This window comes from Schistocerca nitens, chromosome 8 (genome assembly GCF_023898315.1).
Source record: "Schistocerca nitens isolate TAMUIC-IGC-003100 chromosome 8, iqSchNite1.1, whole genome shotgun sequence".
NCBI classification, from domain to species: domain Eukaryota; kingdom Metazoa; phylum Arthropoda; class Insecta; order Orthoptera; family Acrididae; genus Schistocerca; species Schistocerca nitens.
In genome coordinates this window covers 623,630,253-623,653,112 of record NC_064621.1, presented here as the reverse complement: position 1 = coordinate 623,653,112, position 22,860 = coordinate 623,630,253, and the positions used below count along the sequence as shown (strand labels likewise).

The following is a 22,860-nucleotide window of genomic DNA, read 5'->3' as shown; positions in this document are numbered from 1 at the left end:
TATAATGTTATTTTTTTAATTTATAATTAAAACTTCAAGACTGCCTCTCATAATTATTCTTAACTCTTATCTGAACTTTTTACTTTACTTTTGAGGAACATGTTCGGTCATCAACATTAAAATATAGCATTAAGTATGAAGCCATGTTTATTTCATAACAAATGCTGTACAATATGAACATACATACAGTAACATAAATATAAAAATGCACGCTGTGCCTTCAGGTACTTTTAATATATCAAATTAATGATATCCCACAAATTGTTTTTGTGATTCCTCACAGCCACTGTGAAATGATCATGCAAAATATTTTATGCCTTCTTCAGAAAGAAATGGCACACTCATATAAATTATGTATGGATTTCAATACACCAAGTTTTGTGAATTTTACATTTCTTTAATGTTTGCAATATTATTGATTTTCCATTTCTACCCAAAGTGTGTAAACTGCTTGAATTTGAAATAAGTCTCAGCACTAAAGGCTACAAATAACAGTATTACAATGAAAACATAATGAAACAGTATTACAATGAAAACATAATAGACTATCACAGCCCATGTTTAAATGATGTATGTTTCAAAAATCCATGTAAAAGTACAAGGTTTTAAAAGTATGCTTCATTTCTAAGTATTGTAATAGTCAGTGGGCAAACAGACTGTGTTTCACATTTTCAACAATGTATCATGACTGTGTTCCACAAAGCTTTTTCAATTGATGCTAGTAATTGTCGTAACAGATTTTCAAACAGAGACTCACACGGTAATGGCAGAAAACCAAGTTCGACACCTCATGCACAGCACTTTTCTGACCCCAATGAACACTGCCATGTTCTGTAACTTCAGTTGCTATCCACTTCTGAGCATAAAATTTTCATAAAAGGGCTATTTTATAACCTCCTTTGATTTCTGCAACTTGTGCCATATTTTAGAAATCTGTTATAGCATTTGTCAGTCAACACTGTTTAGGACTCGCGAAAAGTCTGTTTAATAATTATGAAGATTGGACCAAGAGAATTAATTCTTTGTGTCAACCACAATGCTGTGAATAATATCGCCAGTATATCCTTACCCTCATAGCTACTAGTCTCACAGGAGAGTGGGAGATACTCAGCAGAATTTAAAAGGAAGGGAGAGAAGTCTGTGGCAAGTTGAGGCTTTCAGCTGGTTCATGAGACATGCTCAGATCCTGCTTCACCACACAGTTTTAACGTGTCACATGCAGTCAAGGTACTAGATGTCAGCAGGGCAAAGGTGAGAGCCAAATTCAAAGAAAATACACTAAAGAAATGTAATTGAAAACTAGAGAAAAGCAAAGAAACAAGTGAAAAACAGTACAGAGTCTGATACTGGCAGAGGGTGGGAGGGGGGCAGTGGAGGCAGAAATGGTTATGTTAAACTGATAGGCAAGCAGCTCTAGATTGAGATGTAGGTGAAACAAGTGGTGGAAAAATTATCCAAATCCTTGTTACTTTATGCAGCATGCTCACAAACAGTAAGTTTTACATCGCTAGTGTACAGTTGTCAGTAGCCATTCATTCCAAAAGGATTTTTCTTTTCTTCTTTCCTTCCTTTTCTCCCTCCACATGTCTGTTTACTGTGCTCCAGTATTTCATATTCCATTATGCTTCTTCAAATAGTATGCCGATGCCCTTGCCACAGTGGTAACACTGGTTCCCATCGGATCATAGAAGTTAAGCACTGTCTTGCTTGTCTAGCACTTGGATGGTCACTGTCTAGGTCTGCTGAGTGCTGCTGGCAAGCTGGCTGCACTCAGACCTTGTGAGGCCAACTGAGGAACTACACGACTGAGAAGTAGTGGCACTGGTCACGAAAACTGACAACGGCCGGGAGAGCGGTGTGCTGACCACATGCCCACCTGTATCTGCACCTGTTGACACCTCAGGTCTGAGGATGACATGGCGGCTGGTTGATACTGTTGGGCCTTCAGGGCCTGTTCAAATGGTGTTTGTTTTTATTTGTTCTTCAAATACTGTTAAGATTCATTATTAAATTTTATTTTGAGACATTTACAAAATGAATGGAAGAGGCAGTTGCCTTCTGCCTTTATTATGGTGTACAATTTATTTTCAGCAGCACTAGCTCACTTTGTTACTCACATTTTATCCACAAAACATTCATCTTGTAGTAATAGTTATTATGTCAATCATAATAATATAACCAATGCATTAGTCATCCATCATGTAGGTAGCATATTTCAGACTAACACTGTCTCAATCTTCTTCACACTACTGCAGACATAACATTCTCATGAAATTGGTCAGATCTTACAATATCTCTGAGGTTGGATGCAACAGACTGGAAATCACACAGAGAGAAGGGCTATCTGGCAGACTTCTCACTACTGTGGCATGTGTTCATTGGCAAGCAGTCCCTTTGATTTCCTTATGTACTGGAGGAAAAAGTAGCTAATCATGACTAGAGCTACCCCAAAGATGACGGTGAAGGCAATGAGGACACTTATGGCAGGACAGCGAGCTGTTGCGCAAATACTCATTCTCGGCTGGTTCTTCTTTCTTCCACAGCTGCACCCTTTTTTGAGAGAGGCCCGTAACAGACTTGGAACGACTGTCCCCCAGAAGTCAGCATCTCGTGACAAGAATTCAGTGTTCTTTGTTCGTGAACCATTCAGTGTGAATACGTACATTTGTCTTGAGCTGTCAACAAATGGTGGCCAAATTTGTGTGGTGGTTGAATTATCTTCATCTAGATTTGGATTCCTGAAAAATACAAAGCATTTATTAATTAATTGAATTCACCACACTGTTTAATTAATCAGTGAAGTTATTTGTAATTTATACATAAAAATTATCATTCTAAGGAATGTAGTTCATTATACTATTTATGTGTGGCTCAGTGGCCAGCCGAAAATCCAAACATTTAGCTCTGACTAATTGTAGAATTTGTTGCATCACTTATCACTTTTCTTGCATCATGTAATGGTTTGTGTCTGGAATATTATTAAATGGCACCATGATATGGAATCCGTGTGAAAAGTGACAAAATAATACACGTGAACAGTCAGATGTTGGCGTCTTATGGGCACAATGTTTTGGCAAGTGACGACATTGCCATCAATAAGTATTCTGATAAGCTGACTGCTTAGGGGTTGGCACAGCACTTATCTCTCGGCCCCTCCTTCCAGGCTGTTGCTATGTTGGCTGTACATACCCAGCATATCCCCTCCACCCCCATCCCCTTCCCCTTCCCTCCTCCTCCCTGCTGATGCTTTGTTCTGTCCTCGATTTGCACCTTGGGACAAGTGCTTGTGTTACCTCTGATGTTGCTCCACTTGCCCCGAGATTTAGTTCATGTAGGTTAAGAGGATGGAATATTTCCTTCCTCTTCTTAATAGGACTAAGTACAGGTTCAAAGGCATTACTAACAATGTAGCCACTACCATGATTGATCAGTGGTTCCCTTACTCTAATCTCAACAGATTCTTTAAAGGCACAGTCCCTGAAGTTAAACATCTGTGTCAGAACCTTAGTATGGTCATAATACATTCCTTGTAAATCCAGTAGGCAATGTTCAGTAACTGTTGACTTGTTAGGCTGCTAAAACCTGATGTGCAGTTGGTGTCCTCAGCAACAATATTCAACAGTACATACTGTCTAATCTACACGTCTTGCCACACTGGCGGGGCATCTGATAGACCCTGGATTCCTGTAGTCTAGGTCATGTTTGACACTACCAATCTGTGCCCCTATTTTAGCTGTTGGGCAGAAGACTATATTGAGTTCATATTTCTGGAGAATTCATTCTATCCTTCTGGATAATGCATCACAAAATGGAATAAATGCCATGGCTGCATCCTGCTGAGGCTACAAGGAGTAGCATCACCCACTGTAAAACTGACAGAAACAGAAGAGGAACCCCAGGAGGTACTGGCCATTACATTTATTCCATTTTATGGCACATTATATTTCCCTAGTATTCTGGCAATGAACCAAAGACTTCCACATGCTTCACTGTGACTGAGCCCACATTATCATTCTCTTTCATGTCGTTACAAATTTTTATGCTCAGGTATTTGTAGGAGTTTAATGATTACAATTGTGACTCATTGATATTGTAGTTGTTGCTACACACTAGTGAATTCAAGGACACAGTAAAACTACTACTCACACACACCTTTATTCTCACACGTCCATTTTACAGTTGCTCGAAATATATCCGCTGCAGAGGGCAGCACAATGTACAGACTTAACAGAACACCAACAGATGGCGTAGGAGTCTTCATTCCCCGACATCCTCCCCACCCTGGTCCATCTCGAGGGGGATGACCAGCTGGACCGGTCGACAGATCTTCATACCATCTGGCTGGCGAAGGATGATGCACCGTATTTTACTGTCTCTGCCATGCCGCACTTCTTCTACCACAGCCCTCTTCCACAAGTGCCGTGGTTTGCTGTCTTCTTGGAGCAGAACAACCTCTCACTCAAGGAGAGAGCGACACTGCATTGACGCCAGCTCACTTTCTAAATGGTGGGAAATTAGTAACAATTCCATGTGGGCCAGAGCCAGCAACTAGAAAGGACCCTGCCAAGGAGTTCCGACTCAGACAAAAGGTCAATGACGACATCTGCGAAGGGTATCCCTTCACCTCATGATATTGTCTTAACAGCAGGAGGTATTCTGTCTTCCACCTGCGCCAGATGTCGTCATTGACCTTTTGTCTGAGTCGGAACTCCTTGGCAGGGTCCTTTCTAGTTGCTGGCTCTGGCCCACATGGAATTGTTACTAATTTCCCACCATTTAGAAAGTGAGCTGGCGTCAATGCAGTGTCACTCTCTCCTTGAGTGATGGGTCGTGAGTTTATTGCGGCTTCTATGCTGATCAAGGCGGTGTTTAAGCTCTCTTCATCCACCTGGGTGCGACCAAGAACTTTCCTCACGCAGCGCTTGACTGAGCCTATCATGTGTTCCCACCAGCCTCCCCACCAAGCTGCACGTGGTGGTATGAATTTCCAAGTGATTCCATGGTGCGCACAGTAGAGCTGTACGTCAGTATGCTGCATGGTTTTGAAAAGCTCTGCCAGTTCTGAGTTGCCTGCATGGAATGTTGTAGCATTGTCTGAGTAGACAGTGACTGGTAGGCTCCTACGTCCTGCAAAGCGTTGCATGGCCAACAAAAATCTGTCAGTGGACATGTCAGTTGCAAGTTCAATATGAATGGCCCGTGTTGTTGCACATGTGAATAGGACCATGTAGGACTTTTTTGTTTGATGTCCAGATTTGACATATAATGGTCCGGCAAAATCGATGCCTGTTACTGCAAATGGTCTTAAAGGCTGAACTCTGTCCAGTGGTAGTGGGGCCTCCATCTCTTCATACCGGCGACTGTGTATTATCTTGCACGGTAGGCAAGAGTGAAGAACTCTCCGAACAGCTTGTCGTAAGGCGCGAAGACGCGCTTCAGCAGTTGTGCGGTTGCAGGAGAGAGGCATATCCTTCTTTCGAGGCAGAGATACAACTCTGCGACCGTATTCCACACAGTATGATTCTCGGAATTCCTGATAAATAGGGTGGTCCATGGGTTTTAGTGCTCGCTCTTGATGTCCTGTTATCCCGATTGTCTCCAGGTCCCAAAATCGGCGCACTGACTCATCAGATATATCACTGCAGCTGCCCTGAATAAAGTTGACAGTTGCTCTGTTGACGGTGGTGCTAGATCTGTTTCCACTGAGAACATATCCAAAGATTGTTGGGAGAAGAACCAATGATGGTGATACCTTGATTGGTTGTTCCAAAGTCACGATTCTCCAGTAATAATCAGCTCCAATCAGGATCTCAATAGGTAGATCTTCAGTGTCTCCTTTAGGATCTGCGAGTGGTGTACCACCCCTCAAGACCATATCTCCTACATCTTGTGGCACTGTTGGTTGCTGTGAAAAATTATTTGTGGTTTCAAAGGCTGTTACTGATATGTGGGAATTAGTGGAGCATCCCATCATATTAAACTGCACCTTCTTCCTTGACAGTGATGAACTGTAACTGGATTCGAAAGTAGTTATCTCGAGAGTAGTGCTTCCAATGACACTTAGTTGGAGAGATTCGATCAGTGAATGGTGAATGAAACTCGATTGACTCCCTGTGTCCAGGATGGCACGTGTCTGTTTGCTCTTACCAGTGGGTCCTGTGATACTCACACGAGCAGTCTGCAGGTATGTGAAGTTAGAAGTCATAGTTTCAATTTTATTTACTGTTGTGATATGGCTACTGCAGATAGAAATGTGATGCTCCCCCTTACATTTCGCACAGGACGCCTTTCCCAGTTTGAAACACTGATTTCTGTTGTGGCCACGTCTCAGGCATAGAAAGCAACGGTTCATCGTCTTGAGGGCGTCGATTCTTGCCTGCAAGCTTGCAATCTTTTGGCAGTCTTGGCCCCAGTGCCCTCTTTCGCCGCAATACACACAGAAGGGCTCTGAATTCTGTTGTTTCTTCTTGTCCCTCTTCGTTTTAACCTTTACATGGAAGGCAGATGCTGTTGGTACGTAATTTTCGTGTGGTACAGTTTCTCCACGAATTTTGCGTGTGTTGATAGCTCCTTCCACCTCTTCATTTAAGAACGCCATAAGGTGGGTGAGGTTCCCTTCTTCAGTCTTTTGCCTTCGCGCATGAACAAGCCAATTTTTGCAGATTTCTTCAGGAAAGGCTCGAAGAAGTTTGGGTGCAAGCACTCTCCCATAAGAGTCCACATTTTCTCCTAGTGCTCGTAGTGCGTGGATGCGCTTATGGCACTCAATGTAGGTCGAATTGAGAGCCTCTGGACTGCCTGAAGTCGAAGTGTTAAGATTCTCCAAGAAATCCAGGTGACTTTGGATAATTCTGTTCCTATCCCCATATTTGGATTTCAAAATTTGCTTAGTCTGCTCATATGTATCAGCTGTAACAGCAATGCCATCGACCAAGTCCTTAGGTTCCCCATCAAGGTAACCACGGAGGAATACATGCTTGTTCATTGTTGACACCATCGGATTCTCGTCTATGGAAGCTGTGAATTGCTCCCAAAATCGAGGCCAAGCTTCTATATTCCCTGAGAATGCGTGCAGTTTGGTAGTAGGCAATTTTATGTCCATACAGGCGTGTTGTTGAGCCGCTGACGTCACGTTTCTGTCTCCTGAGCGCGGTCCTCCTAGAAGGCCTTTCGCCTTTCGGAGGGCGCGTTTGCATTTATCAGTATATTCCTCACAAGCTTCCGTGTCGGCTTCGTATTCAGAGTCATCCAGCAAGTCCTGTATTGTATCGTTGAGTCGGGTCAACTCTTCTAATGTTTCTTGTAGGCGTTCCTGGAAGTGTTCTACTTCTTCTGCAGCTGTAGAACCATCGAAGGCGTTTATTTGGCTGACGAAACGCGTCGCATTCGATCGCAAGGTCGTCCGCTTCCGGCGCAGCCTCCCCAAGTTCGTAGCTACTGCTTCTGCCATGGTGAGTTGGTGGTTTTGCTTTCTGTCGCGAGAGTGCGTTCAAGGTCAAGACACCCCGTCAGTTGGATGCTATCGCTAAGGGATGGCGCTGTCCAGGAGTGTGAACCGTTAGCAGCCCCCTAGTGGTGTTTGTAGTTCTCAACAGATGGCGCGACCGTGCAGTTTTCAACTTCCGCGACCTTTAGTAGTGGTCGCTGTTGCTAACAGATGGCGCTGCAGTCTACCAATACTTTAGCAAGTCCCCTTTGTGCCTTGCAAATAATACGCCAACTGCCCTCTATTGCTCTGCCACCAACAAACATGCACCAAGTAACATCACATACAAATCAATCGCCCCGCAGTGTCCTTTGCTACAGTTTCAGAGCAATGCCGCAACTTATCTGTGTGAGCTGAACGTGGCGTGACGTGACCGGATTTTGAGATTGAAGTCGCTCAAAACCTTCTCCGCCAGCGTCGAGTCCTCTTTAATGTGTAGTAGCACTCTATCTCTTCATGTTCTCCCGGGTTTCGGCACCACAAAATGTTGCTACACACTAGTGAATTCAAGGACACAGTAAAACTTCTGCTCACACACACCTTTATTCTCACACGTCCATTTTACAGTTGCTCGAAATATATCCGCTGCAGAGGGCAGCACAATGTACAGACTTAACAGAACACCAACAGATGGCGTAGGAGTCTTCATTCCCCGACAGTAGTCATAGGCAAATATGAAACTTCCTGGCAGATTAAAACTGTGTGCTGGACTGAGACTCGAATTTGGGATCTTTGCCTTTCGCTGGCAAGTGCTTCCGTGAAGTTTGGAAGGTAAGAGACGAGGTATTGGCAGAATTGAAGCTGTGAGGATGGGTTGTGAGTCGTGTTTGGGTAGCTCAGTTGGTAGAGCATTTGCCTGTGAAAGGCAAAGGTCCCTAGTTCGAGTCTCAGTCCAGCACACAGTTTTAATATGCCAGAAAGTTTCATATCACCACACACTCCACTGCAGAGTGAAAATATCATTCTGGATAGGCTAACATTTTTTTTTTTCCATTTTGGGAAGTGCGTAATTTTACACTTCTAAACATTTAAAGTCTTTGCACCACTTTGAAATGTTATCAAGAAACAACTGAATGTTTTTTGTAGCCTCTTGCAGACAGAACTTCATTACAGATAACTGCCCACCTGTGACAAGATTAAAGTTACTATTTACATTGTACAGAAAGTCATTAACATACAACATGAACAGCCACAGTCCCAACACCTATATCTATCAACACCTCTCCATCAAAGGTAACATGTTGCATCTTTCCTACCCATAAATTGACAATCTAGTGACAAATTTCACTTGATGACCCATACAACAATACTTTTGATAATAAGTGTATGTGTGGTACTGAGTCAAATGTTTTTCGGAAATCAAATACTGCAACTCCCTGCTGTGGCTTTCAGGACGTCATGTGAGAAAAGTGAGAGTTGGGTTTCACATGTTCAATGTTTTCAGAATCCATTCTGATTGGCATGGAGGAGATCATTCTGTACAAGATACTCCACTGCATTTGAAAATAACTGTCTCAGTTGAAAGTCAGCAGAGGGGAGTGACAGGCCTACAGGTGCTTGGTTTGACAGCTGAAGTAGAGTACCACTTGAGATGGCACAGTGAGACTCAGTAATAGTGTGGTGGCAACACCAATGAGAACCATACTTTGACTGCAGCATACACAATTTCTTCTCAACATCCTGAATGAGACATCCCTAGTTCTGTGTCAGCTGGAAATGGTAGAAGTCAGCTGACATCAGCCCACAGGTGTTCTGTGTCCAGCCTATTTAAACATTGGTCATCTAACAATACAGCACCTGTGTGCTCTGTAGCCATTATGAAGTTATTCTTGTGTTGTGCCATGCCAAACCAGTAAACATTTGTACTGTGTGAACATTGTGTGGTGATAGTGCAGCTACCGTGAACATGATGTGGTGAGAGTGCAGCTTGTTCCCCTCTTAACGCCACTCTCCCTGTGGTTTTCTGTGTTGTGCTTTGGTATGAGAGCTCATTTCCTTCACTCCTTGCACCCACATAAAATCTTATTCAACCTGAATCATGTAGTATATCCACAGGAGTTGTGGATTTGAGAATCTGTGGATGGGGGTTCAGTTATATGTCAGAAAGTAAAGAAAGTAGATCTCGGCACATGCAGTATGTCCAAAGGAGTTGTGGATTTGAGAATCTGGGATGAGGACTCAGTTATATGGCACAAAGTAAACAAAGTAGTTCTCATTATGTTCTACTAATTGTGTACTTCAAGAGGACACTTAGCAAGGTGGCTGATGATACAACCAGAATCAACCAGTCACAAGAGAGCGTGTGGTGACTTGACTGATATTCCCAAACACAGAACACACTGATATTATCGGTCACAGGATACCACTTTTTTTTGGTTTTGTGAAGGGCACAGTTTTACATCTGCTACAATTTTATGTCTGCTTTTGTATAAAAATGCAGATGACATGTTAAACTTGGTACTGTCTGCTAACAATGCCAGGTTAGGTTAGCAGTGAGGGAAAGCTGTAAGTGCTGGTTGAGTACCTTCAGTTTGTACCAATTCAGGTAGCCCCATCAGACAACATGCCAAGTGCCCTACAAAGGGACTGTACCCACTGTTCTTCCATTTTTCCAAATTAATGGTACACACAGAGCTTGGCCAGAAATGAAAGTGAGAGATTCAGATGGCCAAGCATTTAGAAAAAAATTGCATTTTTGGCACAAGTTGGATTTATATTACCATAGGTACCTGGCAGCAGTGGAAAGTGTTTGTGATGGTAATCCAAAGATTGTTGGGTCAAGTCCCTATGCAGAAGGTTTCTTTCAGTTTTTATGGTACACTGCAAATAAAGTGAAATAAAGCACAATAAATTGTTTGTTAATCTATATAAATAAACATCAGTTGCCCCAAGTATGAAAGTTTACCACTGGAGAATGGCTTGGACAATTTGGACCTTTTTTTTTTTTTGTAATTGTCAGGACAAGGTTCATATGAAAGAAAATTTTTTGAAAATCCACTGAAAAAGTCAGAGATTTAGATGGTCTTCTGGTATGAAAATCTCAGTGAAAGAAATATGATAGCCAATTTGACAGTTCTGCTGTCACATGTTTTCATAACAGTGGCAAATTCTGCATTGAGTCTTGATTTTTGTGAAAAGAATACAATTGAAAGCAATATTTCAGTGTATTATTGGTGGTGATCTCTGGTGTGTTGCAAAGATTGTATTGATGTCAGTTCATGGTATTTGGTGTGTTGCAATATATTTAATTAATTTCAATTTGTGGTTTATTTCTTTGGGAAAAAATGCCATCAGTGAGACATCGAAATATTGATGAGCATACAAGCAGTGCAAGCCAGCTACATGAATGTCGAGTCAATGAGACTGACGAAGAGTATACAGAGCGACATCCTGTTCACCATGGAAATAGAGAAAGATGGTTGTTTGCCTTTCTTGGATGTCGTGGTTCGAAGGAAGAATGGTGGTTCTCTAGGGCATTCAGTTTACCGGAAACCCACTCATTCTGATTTGTACCTGCAAGCATCGAGTTGCCATCACCCATCGCAAACCATGAGTTTGCTTAAAACACTTGTTCACACAGCTCATACTGTCTCAGATCTAGATAGCTTACCTCAAGAACTCGCCCATCTAAAGACAGTATTCAGCGAAAATGGGTATTCCATCCAGCAGATTAACAGGGCACTAACATTTAAAACTAAGAAGCAGGAAGTGAATAAAGAGGAGAACATGCCGGAACAATCTTTCGCTTTTCTTCCTTTTGTTGGCAACACTTCGTTTAAAATAGCAAGAAGCCTCCGAAAATTTCAGGTAAAAGGGGTTTTCCGCCCACCATCGAAGATTGCGGACCTTGTGGGATCAGTTAAGGACAATCTGTTACTACAAAAGGCCAGAATTTACAAGATATCCTGCCAATGTGGTATGGCTTACATAGGTCAAACCACACACACCGTGAAAGAACGCTGCACTGAACATCAACGTTACACCCGCCTTTTGCAACCAAGCAAGTCTGCAATTGCTGAACATTGTATTTCTACTGGACATTCAATGGAGTATGAGAAAACAATGATTTTGTCCACAGCAACGTCTTTCTGGGACTCAATTATTAAAGAATCCATAGAAATACGACTGGCAGAAAATCTGTTAAACCGTGACAGCGGCTAGCAGCTGGACAGTGCATGGAATCCCACCATCTCCACGATTTGCTCAAATCGAAGACAACAGAGTGCGTTGACGGCCGTGGCAAACAGCAACGCAGAGGGCGACCGAGTTCCGCTACTCCACCAGCGAGGGCGCTGCCGGCGGCCAGTGTGGTTCAACTATCAAGTTTTCGACACATGCGCAGAATAGTTACACTACGCTATATATTGCGGAACGGAGGACGTTTTCGCCAGTCTGCGACGGCTCACCTGAAGATGACTGGCAGGTGCCCAGTTGAAATATCATGCGAGGTATTGAACGACGACTGGCTGCAAGCCCAAAATTTGTTTGAACAGCATACAGATCATTTGGAGGCATATCGAATAAGAATTTCTTGGTTGCTGGGAGGAAATAAGTTTAAAGAAGGGGACGGAGTTTATGGACAGAGAGATGAGAGAGGAGGAGATGGATAGATAGAGTGTGCGGTAAGAGACGTACAGTGAGTGGGAGGAAGGGAATGGATAGAGATAGGGGGAGGAGGAGGATATGGGCAAAGGGAGGTATAGAGGAGAGAGAGGAGGAGGTTAGGACACATATCCGATAGCCATACATATCTAGCAATTGTGAAGCATTGCTGGGTTCACTAGTATTTTCATAAATGGCACAAAAAGGAAAGGCAACAGAATATTTGGGATTGCAAGTAAATTTCCTGGAAGGGATTGTAAGGTACACATGAGAACTTCATACATAAAGTTACATACTTTTATTACTTTACACGTAATTATGCTGGGGTGATATTCTTCACAAAAAAAATCAGAGGATGTAGTAATTTTCTTGGCATCTTGCACACATTACAAACACCGTATTTTCACAATTACCAGGAGTCTTTAAAGGAGGAGGAGATTAGTGTTTAACGTCCCGTCGACAACGAGGTCATTAGAGACGGAGCGCAAGCTTGGGGGAGGGAAGGATGGGGAAGGAAATTGGCCGTGCCCTTTCAAAGGAACCATCCCGGCATTTGCCTGAAGCGATTTAGGGAAATCACGGAAAACCTAAATGAGGATGGCCGGAGACGGGATTGAACCGTCGTCCTCCCGAATGCGAGTCCAGTGTGCTAACCACTGCGCCACCTCACTCGGTCGGAGTCTTTAAAGTTTCTATAGGAAAACAGATTTTGTTTATATTCATAGAAACTTCTCTCTCATTGCACAGTTTGGCAGCACATTAGTAAAGTAAAAAATTGTATAAGATTGTTGAAAGTTTCCCTGATTTTGTGAAGTAGTGATGACATACCCGTATTTTATCACTTACTTATCCACTGCTTTTTTTTGAATGCTCTGTCCAAAATGAAGCTCTGCCTTTTCTTTTCATGTCTTATGAAATTTTTTATAAATATTCGAGTATTATTTCGATTTAATTTGCAGTGTTAGTAACATAAAAATTCAACATAAAAAAGTTTCCACATAGAGATTCAAACTTACGACCTTCCAGTTACCATTCTGCACTCTTTCTGTTGTGTCAACTGATGCCTGGAAACTATGCTAAGAGAAATGGTTCATGCCCTGCCAACCTGTGCCAAAAATGCTATTTTTTGAAAATGCTTTGCCGTCTGGACTCCCACTCCTGTCACTTTCATTTCTAATCAAGTCCTGCATATACCATAAATTTGGAGGAAATAGGTCATGTTGAGCAGGTGTGGCCCCCTCATTAGAGGAGTGTGCAGAGTGAAGCTGGTCTCGTGTTCTCACCCGGTCTTGACGAAGTTGGCCCACATGCGCAGCATCTCGTCGGCCAAGTGGCGCTCCTCATCGGATTCGTCATCGCCACCATCGGCCGGGAAGAGCGCCGGTAGCTCGTCGCCAGGCACGGCGCCCATGAAGGTGGGATGGGGCGATCGTGCAGGCCGCACCGCCATCTCGAAGCGCCAGATGGTGGCGCCACGCTTGGCAAGCGCACGAGACAGTTGCTCGGCACGGCCTCGCCCGTACAGCAGCCCGCAGAAGCGCAGTGCTGCCTCCCGGAAGCCGCCACCCCCAGCCTGCCCCCACGGTCGGTACTCGTGCACTGCTGCATCTACCACCGACTGGTCACGGATCTGTGCAGGAAACGTCTTTGTCAAAACAACTCATTATAGGCCTACTCAGCTGGATATTACTGGAATGGATTTAAAAGCAACATCACTGTGTGTAGTGTTCGCACCGGACGGAATGTTGGCTTACAGTACTGAATGGTGAAAGTGAGGGTATGAAGTACCAGCCATGATGCAAAATGTCAGAAAAAAGTAACTGTAAATGCAAACATTTTAGGTTGGAGGTTAGAACCTTTGAAATGCGTCATGGAAATAATAAAAACGGTGACTGGTAACAGTAAACTCTTTGTTTCATTTAATTAAAAGTAACTGTATTAAGTAATTGGCCATTCCCCTATCTACAATAGGCTGAACATGTGGCGCAGGCTCTACTTTGGGAATTTAGTGACAACTAACCCAGACATTTTACAGGAATTTTTGGTTTAAATTGTACAATGCAGTAGTAAAGATTGATTATTTAATTTTAAATTTTACTATAAAATTTACAATTTAATGAATTGAAGAAAATATAAAACAAAAAGAATTGATATCATTAAGGTACTCAACATGATGTCTAAAAGAACAGACACCATTTTTATCCAGCATGCCAGTATGAATCAAGATGAAAATGAATTAAAGACATTAGTTGCCAGTGGGCATTGATTTATATCAATGAGGCGAGTTGAAAATTTGTGCTGGATCAGGATTCACACCTGTGTCTCCTACTTACTAGGCAGATGTGCTGACCACTACACCATCCAGACACAGTGGTCACCACAACCGCACTGACTACCCCAACATGCTTCCTGTCGGACACAAATTATCAACTTATAACACACACTACTGATGTAGTCCCCCTGAGCCTCATGACACTTTATCCCACTGATATACAGGGTTATTCTAAATGGTGGATCCTTTTTCAACAATTAGTATGTATTCAAGTACAAATCCAAAATGAACAAGCATTATACCAATGAAAATAGGAAGTTTCAAAGTTTTTGGCGGGTGGTGGTGGGTGGGCAGTGATGGTTTCAGAAGTGGCTGGTAGAGTTCGCATGGCAATAGGGCAATTATTCTGTTTCACTGTCAGTTATGAGTGAGATGGCAACTGTGGAGCACGAGGTTTTCTGCATTTTTGAGTTCCTGAAAAGTGAGACGCAAATTGCAGTACAGTGGGCATTTCATACCAAATTCAGTATTCAACCACCAACTTGCAAAACCATTAGCCGTTGGTTTAAGCAGACTGGGAGTGTGTCCACAGGGAAAAGTAAAGGCCAACCACGTGTGTCAGAGGATGATATCTGACAGCTTCAAGAAAATTTGGTGTGCAGTCCCAGTAAGTTTCCCAATAGAGCCAGTTTAGAATTTGAAATACGCCAATGAATTGTATGGAAAGTTCTCAGATGGCATTTGCTGTACAGGTCCTAGCGACCAACTTGTGAAGGCTCTCAACCCCAATGACAAAGAGAAGTGTCTTGCATTTTGTGGATATGTGCTGGCAAAGACGGAGGATGACGCATCTACAGCATGTAATTTTTTGCACCGTAGTGGAAAATTCAACAGACATAATGATCGCATATGGGGCTTGGAAAATCCACATTCACCATTGCAACACGAAAGAGACTCACCGAAGATCAACATTTTTTGTGCCATATCCCGTACAAAGGCTTATGGATCATCTTTCTTTGTAAAAGAACTGTAACAGGAATCACATACCTGGATATGTTGGAACAACATGTTATGGAAGATTCCCAGGACTTCCTTTTCCAACAGGATGGAGCTCTGCCCCATTGGCACTGTGACGTATGAGGCTTTTTGAATGACTCCCTTCCTCAGGGCTGGATCGGTCACAGGGGCCTCGAGGACCTGGCTCTGCACTACTGGCCACCGAGATCTACTGATCTCACACCCTTTGACTATTTCTTATGGGGTTACATCAAGGAAGCTGTTTACATGCCGCCTCTACCAACCACTCTGAACGATCTGCGGAACAGGGTCACTGCTGCCGTGCACTCGGTAACAGCAGGTAGGCTTTCGTGTGTGTGGGACAAGTTTGGCTATCATGTTGATGTTTGCTGTGCAGCCAACAGTGGCCACATTAACACTTATAGCATTTATCTTATTTATAAGTATTAACTATTTATTAAAAACGATTAATTACAAATTAAGAAATGTATTAAATTGATATCAAACATTATGAAAAAAAAACTTCAAAACTTCCTCTTTTCAATGGTATAAAGGTTGTCCATTTTGGATTTGGATTTGAATAAATACAAAGTTTTGAAAAAGAGTCCATCACTTAGAATAATCCTGAAAATCAATGCCCACTGGCAGCTACTGTCTTTAATTCCTTTGTGTCTTCATTCACGGTGGCTGCAGGATCGAAATGGTGGTGATGACCAATGATCCTTTCAGTGCGGATGCACATCGAGCTCAAACTCTTACAGTAATTAGCACAATGCCATGGGTAATGAGGCTAATGAGCAGGGGCACTACAACAGTAGTATCTGATTTGAGAATTTCAATCTGACAGCAGGCATGCCAGGGTAGTCCATGTGGCTACGATGACCACTGTATCTATACGGCGTAGTGGTCAGCATATCTGCCTGGTAAGCAGGAGACCTGGGTTCGAATCCTGGCCTGACACAAATTTTCAGCTTGCCCCATTGATATAAATCAATGCCACCTGGCAGCTAACATCTTTAATTCCTTTGTGTCTTGAATAAGTATTTTAATACTGTGAAGCTGACCTTGGGGAAGATCAATTTGTGTTTCATAGAAATTCAGGACCACTTGAGGTAGTACTGACTCTATGGCTTATCTTAGAAGAAGGCAAAGAAAGCAAAACCCATGTTTAGAGTATTTGTAGATTTGCAAAAATCTTTTGACAGTGTTGATTGACATACACTCTTCGAAATTCTGAAGGTAGCATAGATAAAATACAGGGAGCGAAAGGCTATTTACAACTTGTGCGCTAATCAGAGTGCAGTTGTAAGAGTCAAAGGGCATGCAAGGGAACCAATGGTTGAGAAGGTAGTGAGACAGGACTGTCTCTAGTGTTACTCAATCAACACATTGAGCAAGTGCTAAAGGAAAGCACAGAGACACTTGAAAAGGGAGAAGAAATAAGAACTTCGCAGTCTGCTGAAGTCATTGTAATTCTGTCAGGGGGAGCAAAGGGCTTGTAACAGCAGTTGAATGGAATGGATGTCTCTTGAAAAGAGGTTATAAAATGAACATGAACAAAAGGAAAACAAGTGTGATGGAATGTAGTCAAATTAAATCAGGAGATGCTGAAGGAATTAGATTAGGAAATGAGACACTAAAAAGTAGTAGATGAATTTTGGTATTTCAGAAGGAAAATGTCATCTAATGATGGCCAAAATAGAGAGGATATAAAATACAGACTGCCAATAGCATGAAGATAATTTCTGAAAAAGATGAATTTAATTATTAAGAAGTCTTTTCTGAAAGGTATTTGCCTAGAATGTAGCCTTGTATGGAAGTGAAACATGACAATAAGCAGTCGAGACACCAACGCAATAACATTTCTTTGAAATTTGGTGTTACAGAAGAGTGGTGCAGATTAGGTTCGTACACTGAGTAACCAATTAGGAGATGCTGTATCAGGTTCAGAAGAAACGAAATTTGTGGCATAACTTGACTTAAAGAAGGGATCGGTTGGTAGGACACATACTGAGGCATCAAGGAATTATCAGTTTGGTAATGGAAGGAAGTGCTGGGTGTAAAAATTGTGGAGGAATACCAACATTTGAATATAAGTTAGCAAGTTCAAATAGACATAAGTGGTGGTAGTTACTTAGAGATGAAGAGCCTTGTACAGTAAAGACTAGCATGGAGAGCTATATCAAACCAGTCTTTGGACTGAAGATAACAACAACAACAAAAGCAACACAGTGTTCCTTTCCATGAAATCCAATGTGATCAGACCTTCACAAAGGAAATTTAGGGCACTCCATGTCTGTCAAATAACTAACCTGGAACCACAGCCTCTAGGTCAGCATTAACCTCCATGAGGCATACAAACCAAATGGATTTATTAACAGTTTAATATTATGAGAAACACAATTTCAGCCACTTAGGGGCACTGGAATAAATCAGTGGTGAATGTTGAAAATTTGTGCCGAACCGGGACTCTCTAGAATGGTTGCTTTGACCATTCAAGACATGCTTCCCATCCAAACCAAATTCTCAGTCTATAATGCCCAAGTAGCACCACCTTCTGTCAGCCACACTGCTCGTAGCAAGAGTACGGAAGATACGGTGCCTCCACATTGCAGGTACCTACGAGCTGTCCTCACTCACATATGCATGTTAAAATGTGGTGTCTGTTCTGTCAGACATACTCAACAGGTCACCACATTTCAATATATGAGGCACTGAGAACTATAAGGGCCTAAGGTAGAGAAACAAAGTTTTGAGAAAAATAGATATTTGTGAAAATCAGTTTTACACAAAAACCACCAGTCTCATAGGTCTGACTTGTTTTTTTAGCAAAGTCTCAGCATCCATATTTTCTACGACAAAATAATGAACACATTTTATGTTATGAAGTTCACAAAATTTCCATACACTGACTAGTGACATAGTATCTTCTGATAGTTGTAAAGATTGTAATTAACATGACACTAGAATCAGCATAGATACTAATGAACCACACATAGAATTATGACCTATTTCAACACAGCATGGTTCTTGTTATAATAACTTTCATTAAGCATATTTCATAGCTTGAGACCCAGATAAAACTGCAAATAGACCACTGATTATGAAGTACCACTACTAAGGGCATGATGTAGACACTAAATTTGTTGTCAGCTCAAGATAACAATTTAGAGTGGAGCAGAGCAACAAAATTATGCTTTGTGCCCATATGGAAATGAATACCTGAGAAATTGATGAGACTTTTCATGAATGTTCATGTACACAGTGTATGTCTACAGACACAAAGCTGGTTCTCAGTAAGATCAATAGATGTTAGGAGTATGCAGACATTCCAAAATCTCAAAATTGTTGATCGTGAGCTTTCAGTGCTTTATTTCAGTGCCCATAGGTTACTGAAGTCCTGTTCCTCATAACACCGTAACTGTACTGCCATTCAACTTTACCACCAGACATGTCTGACAGAACAGACACCACATTTCAATCAATAATGGTTCAGTCATGAGAAAATTATTTTTAAAAATTAATCTCTATCACTATTTCATTAGACTAATAATTATTACATCATCCTCTGCTGAATAAAGGCCTTTTCTATTCTCTCCACATCCGTGTTGGACAACATGCATGTTTTGCTCTCCAACCACAATTTTTACCTGTCCCACTCCACACTTCCATCTACCGCCAAACTGAGGATCCCTCGGTCACTCTGATTTGTTCTATCACACCTTCTTTCTTTGACTCCAGTTGTGCCATAAATTTCTTTTCTCCCTATCTGAGTTAGTAACTCTTCGTCAATTAATCTATCAATCCATTCAGTCCACAGCATCCCTCTTTAACACAACATTTCACACATTTATGCTCTTCTCTGATTCAAGTATCATCTAAGTATTACTTCCACATAGATGTAAATGCCAGACAAATATTTTGAAAAAAAAATACTTCTTTTTTACACTTAAATTTATATCTGATGTTAAAAAATTTTCCACTGTCAGGAATGCTTTTCTGGCTATTGTCAGTCTGCTTTTTACGAGGTGCGACAATAACCTAATGTTGCTTACCATTTTAGTCAAGTTTAGTGTTGTCTCCTTCAAAGTAGTTCCCTACTAATTGCACATACTTTTTCCAGCGCTTCTGCCATTGATGGTAACATTTCTGGAACTCATCTTCTGTACTATCCTCCAAGACCCTCGTCACAGCTTTTTGGACGTCTTGGGTTCTATGAAAATGGTGTCCCTGGACCACCGTTTTGACTCTTTGAAATAGGAAAACGTCACATGGAGTGATATCTGACGAATCAGGTGGCTGTGGTAGTACTGAAATTTGTTTTGAGGTAAAAATTGCTGTACTGACAGTAGTATGGGATGGCGTATTATCATGATGCAGAATCCAACTATCAGCAATGTTGGCACAGACACGAATAACTCTTTCACGAAGTCTTCTAAAATTACTTTGTAGTAATATTGGTTAACTGTGTGTCCACTCTTTATGAACAATTCCCTTGGAATCATAGAAGCACACAAGCATGCATTTCACATTTGACTTTGACATGCAAGCTTTATTTGGTCTGGGTGATCCCTTTGAGCACCATTGCGAACTTGAGCTCTTGACATAACCTCCTCTCCAAAAGCCTTCTGAAGCTTACCATTAGTTGTCGCCGCGTTTTCACCCAATTTAATCGAAAAAGAAATGGCATACCATTGCGCAATATTATGTGGTTCCATTTGCGTGACAAGAGCCACAAACACGTGTTAACTTATTTCAGCACAACTCATGAATAAACAGCTGCATCGATGTGCCGCTTGGACTAGAAGCAGCTTATAGACCAAGGTCAAAGATATTGTGCCTACACAAGCCTATAGGGTTGCCACACCTTGCAAAGAACAATCTCATTACTTTATTGTCACACCTTGTATATCCTCTCTACTTCGGCCATCATTAGTTATTTTTCTGTCCAAATAGCAAGATTCATCTACTGGTTCTAGTTTGTCATTTCCTAATTAATTCTCTCAGCACTGATTTCACTTGATTAATTTCCACTATGCTTGTTTTACTTTTGCCGATGTTCTTCTCATGACCTCCTTACAAGGTAACATCCAATCAATTCAAGTTCCCCGCCGGTAGTACAGTTTCATTGGTTCTTATTCCTTCACAATTAACTCAATGTACAGATTGATGGAAAAAAAACAGTGATAGGCTACAACCCTATATCACTCATTTCTCAACTACTGCTTTCATTTCGTGTTGTTCAACTACACTCCTGGAAATGGAAAAAAGAACACATTGACACCGGTGTGTCAGACCCACCATACTTGCTCCGGACACTGCGAGAGGGCTGTACAAGCAATGATCACACGCACGGCACAGCGGACACACCAGGAACCGCGGTGTTGGCCGTCGAATGGCGCTAGCTGCGCAGCATTTGTGCACCGCCGCCGTCAGTGTCAGCCAGTTTGCCGTGGCATACGGAGCTCCATCGCAGTCTTTAACACTGGTAGCATGCCGCGACAGCGTGGACGTGAACCGTATGTGCAGTTGACGGACTTTGAGCGAGGGCGTATAGTGGGCATGTGGGAGGCCGGGTGGACGTACCGCCGAATTGCCCAACACGTGGGGCGTGAGGTCTCCACAGTACATCGATGTTGTCGCCAGTGGTCGGCGGAAGGTGCACGTGCCCGTCGACCTGGGACCGGACCGCAGCGACGCACGGATACACGCCAAGACCGTAGGATCCTACGCAGTGCCGTAGGGGACCGCACCGCCACTTCCCAACAAATTAGGGACACTGTTGCTCCTGGGGTATCGGCGAGGACCATTTGCAACTGTCTCCATGAAGCTGGGCTACGGTCCCGCACACCGTTAGGCCGTCTTCCGCTCACGCCCCAACATCGTGCAGCCCGCCTCCAGTGGTGTCGCGACAGGCGTGAATGGAGGGACGAATGGAGACGTGTCGTCTTCAGCGATGAGAGTCGCTTCTGCCTTGGTGCCAATGATGGTCGTATGCGTGTTTGGCGCCGTGCAGGTGAGCGCCACAATCAGGACTGCATACGACCGAGGCACACAGGGCCAACACCCGGCATCATGGTGTGGGGAGCGATCTCCTACACTGGCCGTACACCACTGGTGATCGTCGAGGGGACACTGAATAGTGCACGGTACATCCAAACCGTCATCGAACCCATCGTTCTACCATTCCTAGACCGGCAAGGGAACTTGCTGTTCCAACAGGACAATGCACGTCCGCATGTATCCCGTGCCACCCAACGTGCTCTAGAAGGTGTAAGTCAACTACCCTGGCCAGCAAGATCTCCGGATCTGTCCCCCATTGAGCATGTTTGGGACTGGATGAAGCGTCGTCTCACGCGGTCTGCACGTCCAGCACGAACGCTGGTCCAACTGAGGCGCCAGGTGGAAATGGCATGGCAAGCCGTTCCACAGGACTACATCCAGCATCTCTACGATCGTCTCCATGGGAGAATAGCAGCCTGCATTGCTGCGAAAGGTGGATATACACTGCACTAGTGCCGACATTGTGCATGCTCTGTTGCCTGTGTCTATGTGCCTGTGGTTCTGTCAGTGTGATCATGTGATGTATCTGACCCCAGGAATGTGTCAATAAAGTTTCCCCTTCCTGGGACAATGAATTCACGGTGTTCTTATTTCAATTTCCAGGAGTGTATTTTGATGGCGTTACGTTTAGAAATTTCTTCGCTTACTGTATGACACTTACGACCCACCACCTGCACCACCATTTGCCACTACTGCCATCTATTCCAAAACGATGGAAGCAAAGTTGTAGACCTGGTGTTACGTAACCCATACGAAAGCTTACAGTGTACCCGAGCCTCTTCCAAGTACACAGCCACCATTTGCGATTCTTAGATCGAGTGATAGCAGTGATTAAATCGTACCCTGTGAGCAGAGAGTACTCACGTTGGCGAAGTCTAACAGGTGCTCAGCGACGAGGTCGGCGAAGTCCCTCCTGGTGAGGTTGTCGGCGGCGATGGCGGGCCAGAGGCGGCGTTCCAGCAGGAAGTGTCGCAGCAGGCAGAGCGCGCCCTCGCCCGCCGCCTCGCCCACCATGAGCGCCGCCCCCGCCGCCCCCGCGCCACCGCCCATCCAGCGGCGCACCGCGCGCAGCGGCTCGGCGCTGAAGAGCTCCCCGTCCAGCACTGGCCGCCAGCGCCGCCCAGAGGCCTGCGCCGCCGCCGTCAGCGCCTCTAGCGGCGCCTGACGCAGGCACGACACCGCCTGCAACCACAGCAGCGCAGCTCACTGACGACATGCCGGACAGTTCGCCATATGCCAGAGAAATCTAGTAGTAGTAGTAGTAGTAGTAGTAGCTTTATTCATCCGTAGATCTCTTTTACAAGAATATTACCGCAGTCTAACATAACAGTCGCGACACTTCGCCTCGATTTTGTTGCCTACCGCGCCAGCAGCGCCCCAAGCGGCCAGTAATTTAAATAGTGAGTTCGGCGCGATCGTG

At 43.3% G+C, this 22,860-nt stretch overlaps 1 protein-coding gene across 1 annotated transcript; it reads right to left on the bottom strand.

Annotated features, from left to right (window-relative positions):
• Positions 1-146: 146 nt before the first annotated feature.
• Positions 147-22,508, bottom strand: LOC126198568 (acetylcholinesterase 1-like). Its single transcript, XM_049934999.1, has 3 exons — positions 22,305-22,508; positions 13,372-13,718; positions 147-2,738 (listed from the first exon to the last, which is right to left on the bottom strand). The coding sequence occupies exons 1-3, from the start codon at positions 22,488-22,490 to the stop codon at positions 2,360-2,362; spliced, it is 912 nt and encodes a 303-aa protein (XP_049790956.1). The 5' UTR covers positions 22,491-22,508; the 3' UTR covers positions 147-2,359.
• Between the last annotated feature and the right edge of the window lie 352 nt (positions 22,509-22,860).

What these genes read in the sequence shown, in the direction of transcription:
- LOC126198568 (XM_049934999.1), bottom strand. Translation starts at nt 22,490, where the DNA reads ATGGGCGGTGGCGCGGGGGCGGCGGGGGCGGCGCTCATGGTGGGCGAG. An exon ending in ACCTGTTAGACTTCGCCAAC is followed by an intron (nt 13,719 to 22,304) that starts GTGAGTACTCTC and finishes TTTCCTGCACAG; the next exon opens with ATCCGTGACCAGTCGGTGGT. An exon ending in GCCAACTTCGTCAAGACCGG is followed by an intron (nt 2,739 to 13,371) that starts GTGAGAACACGA and finishes TGTATTTTTCAG; the next exon opens with GAATCCAAATCTAGATGAAG.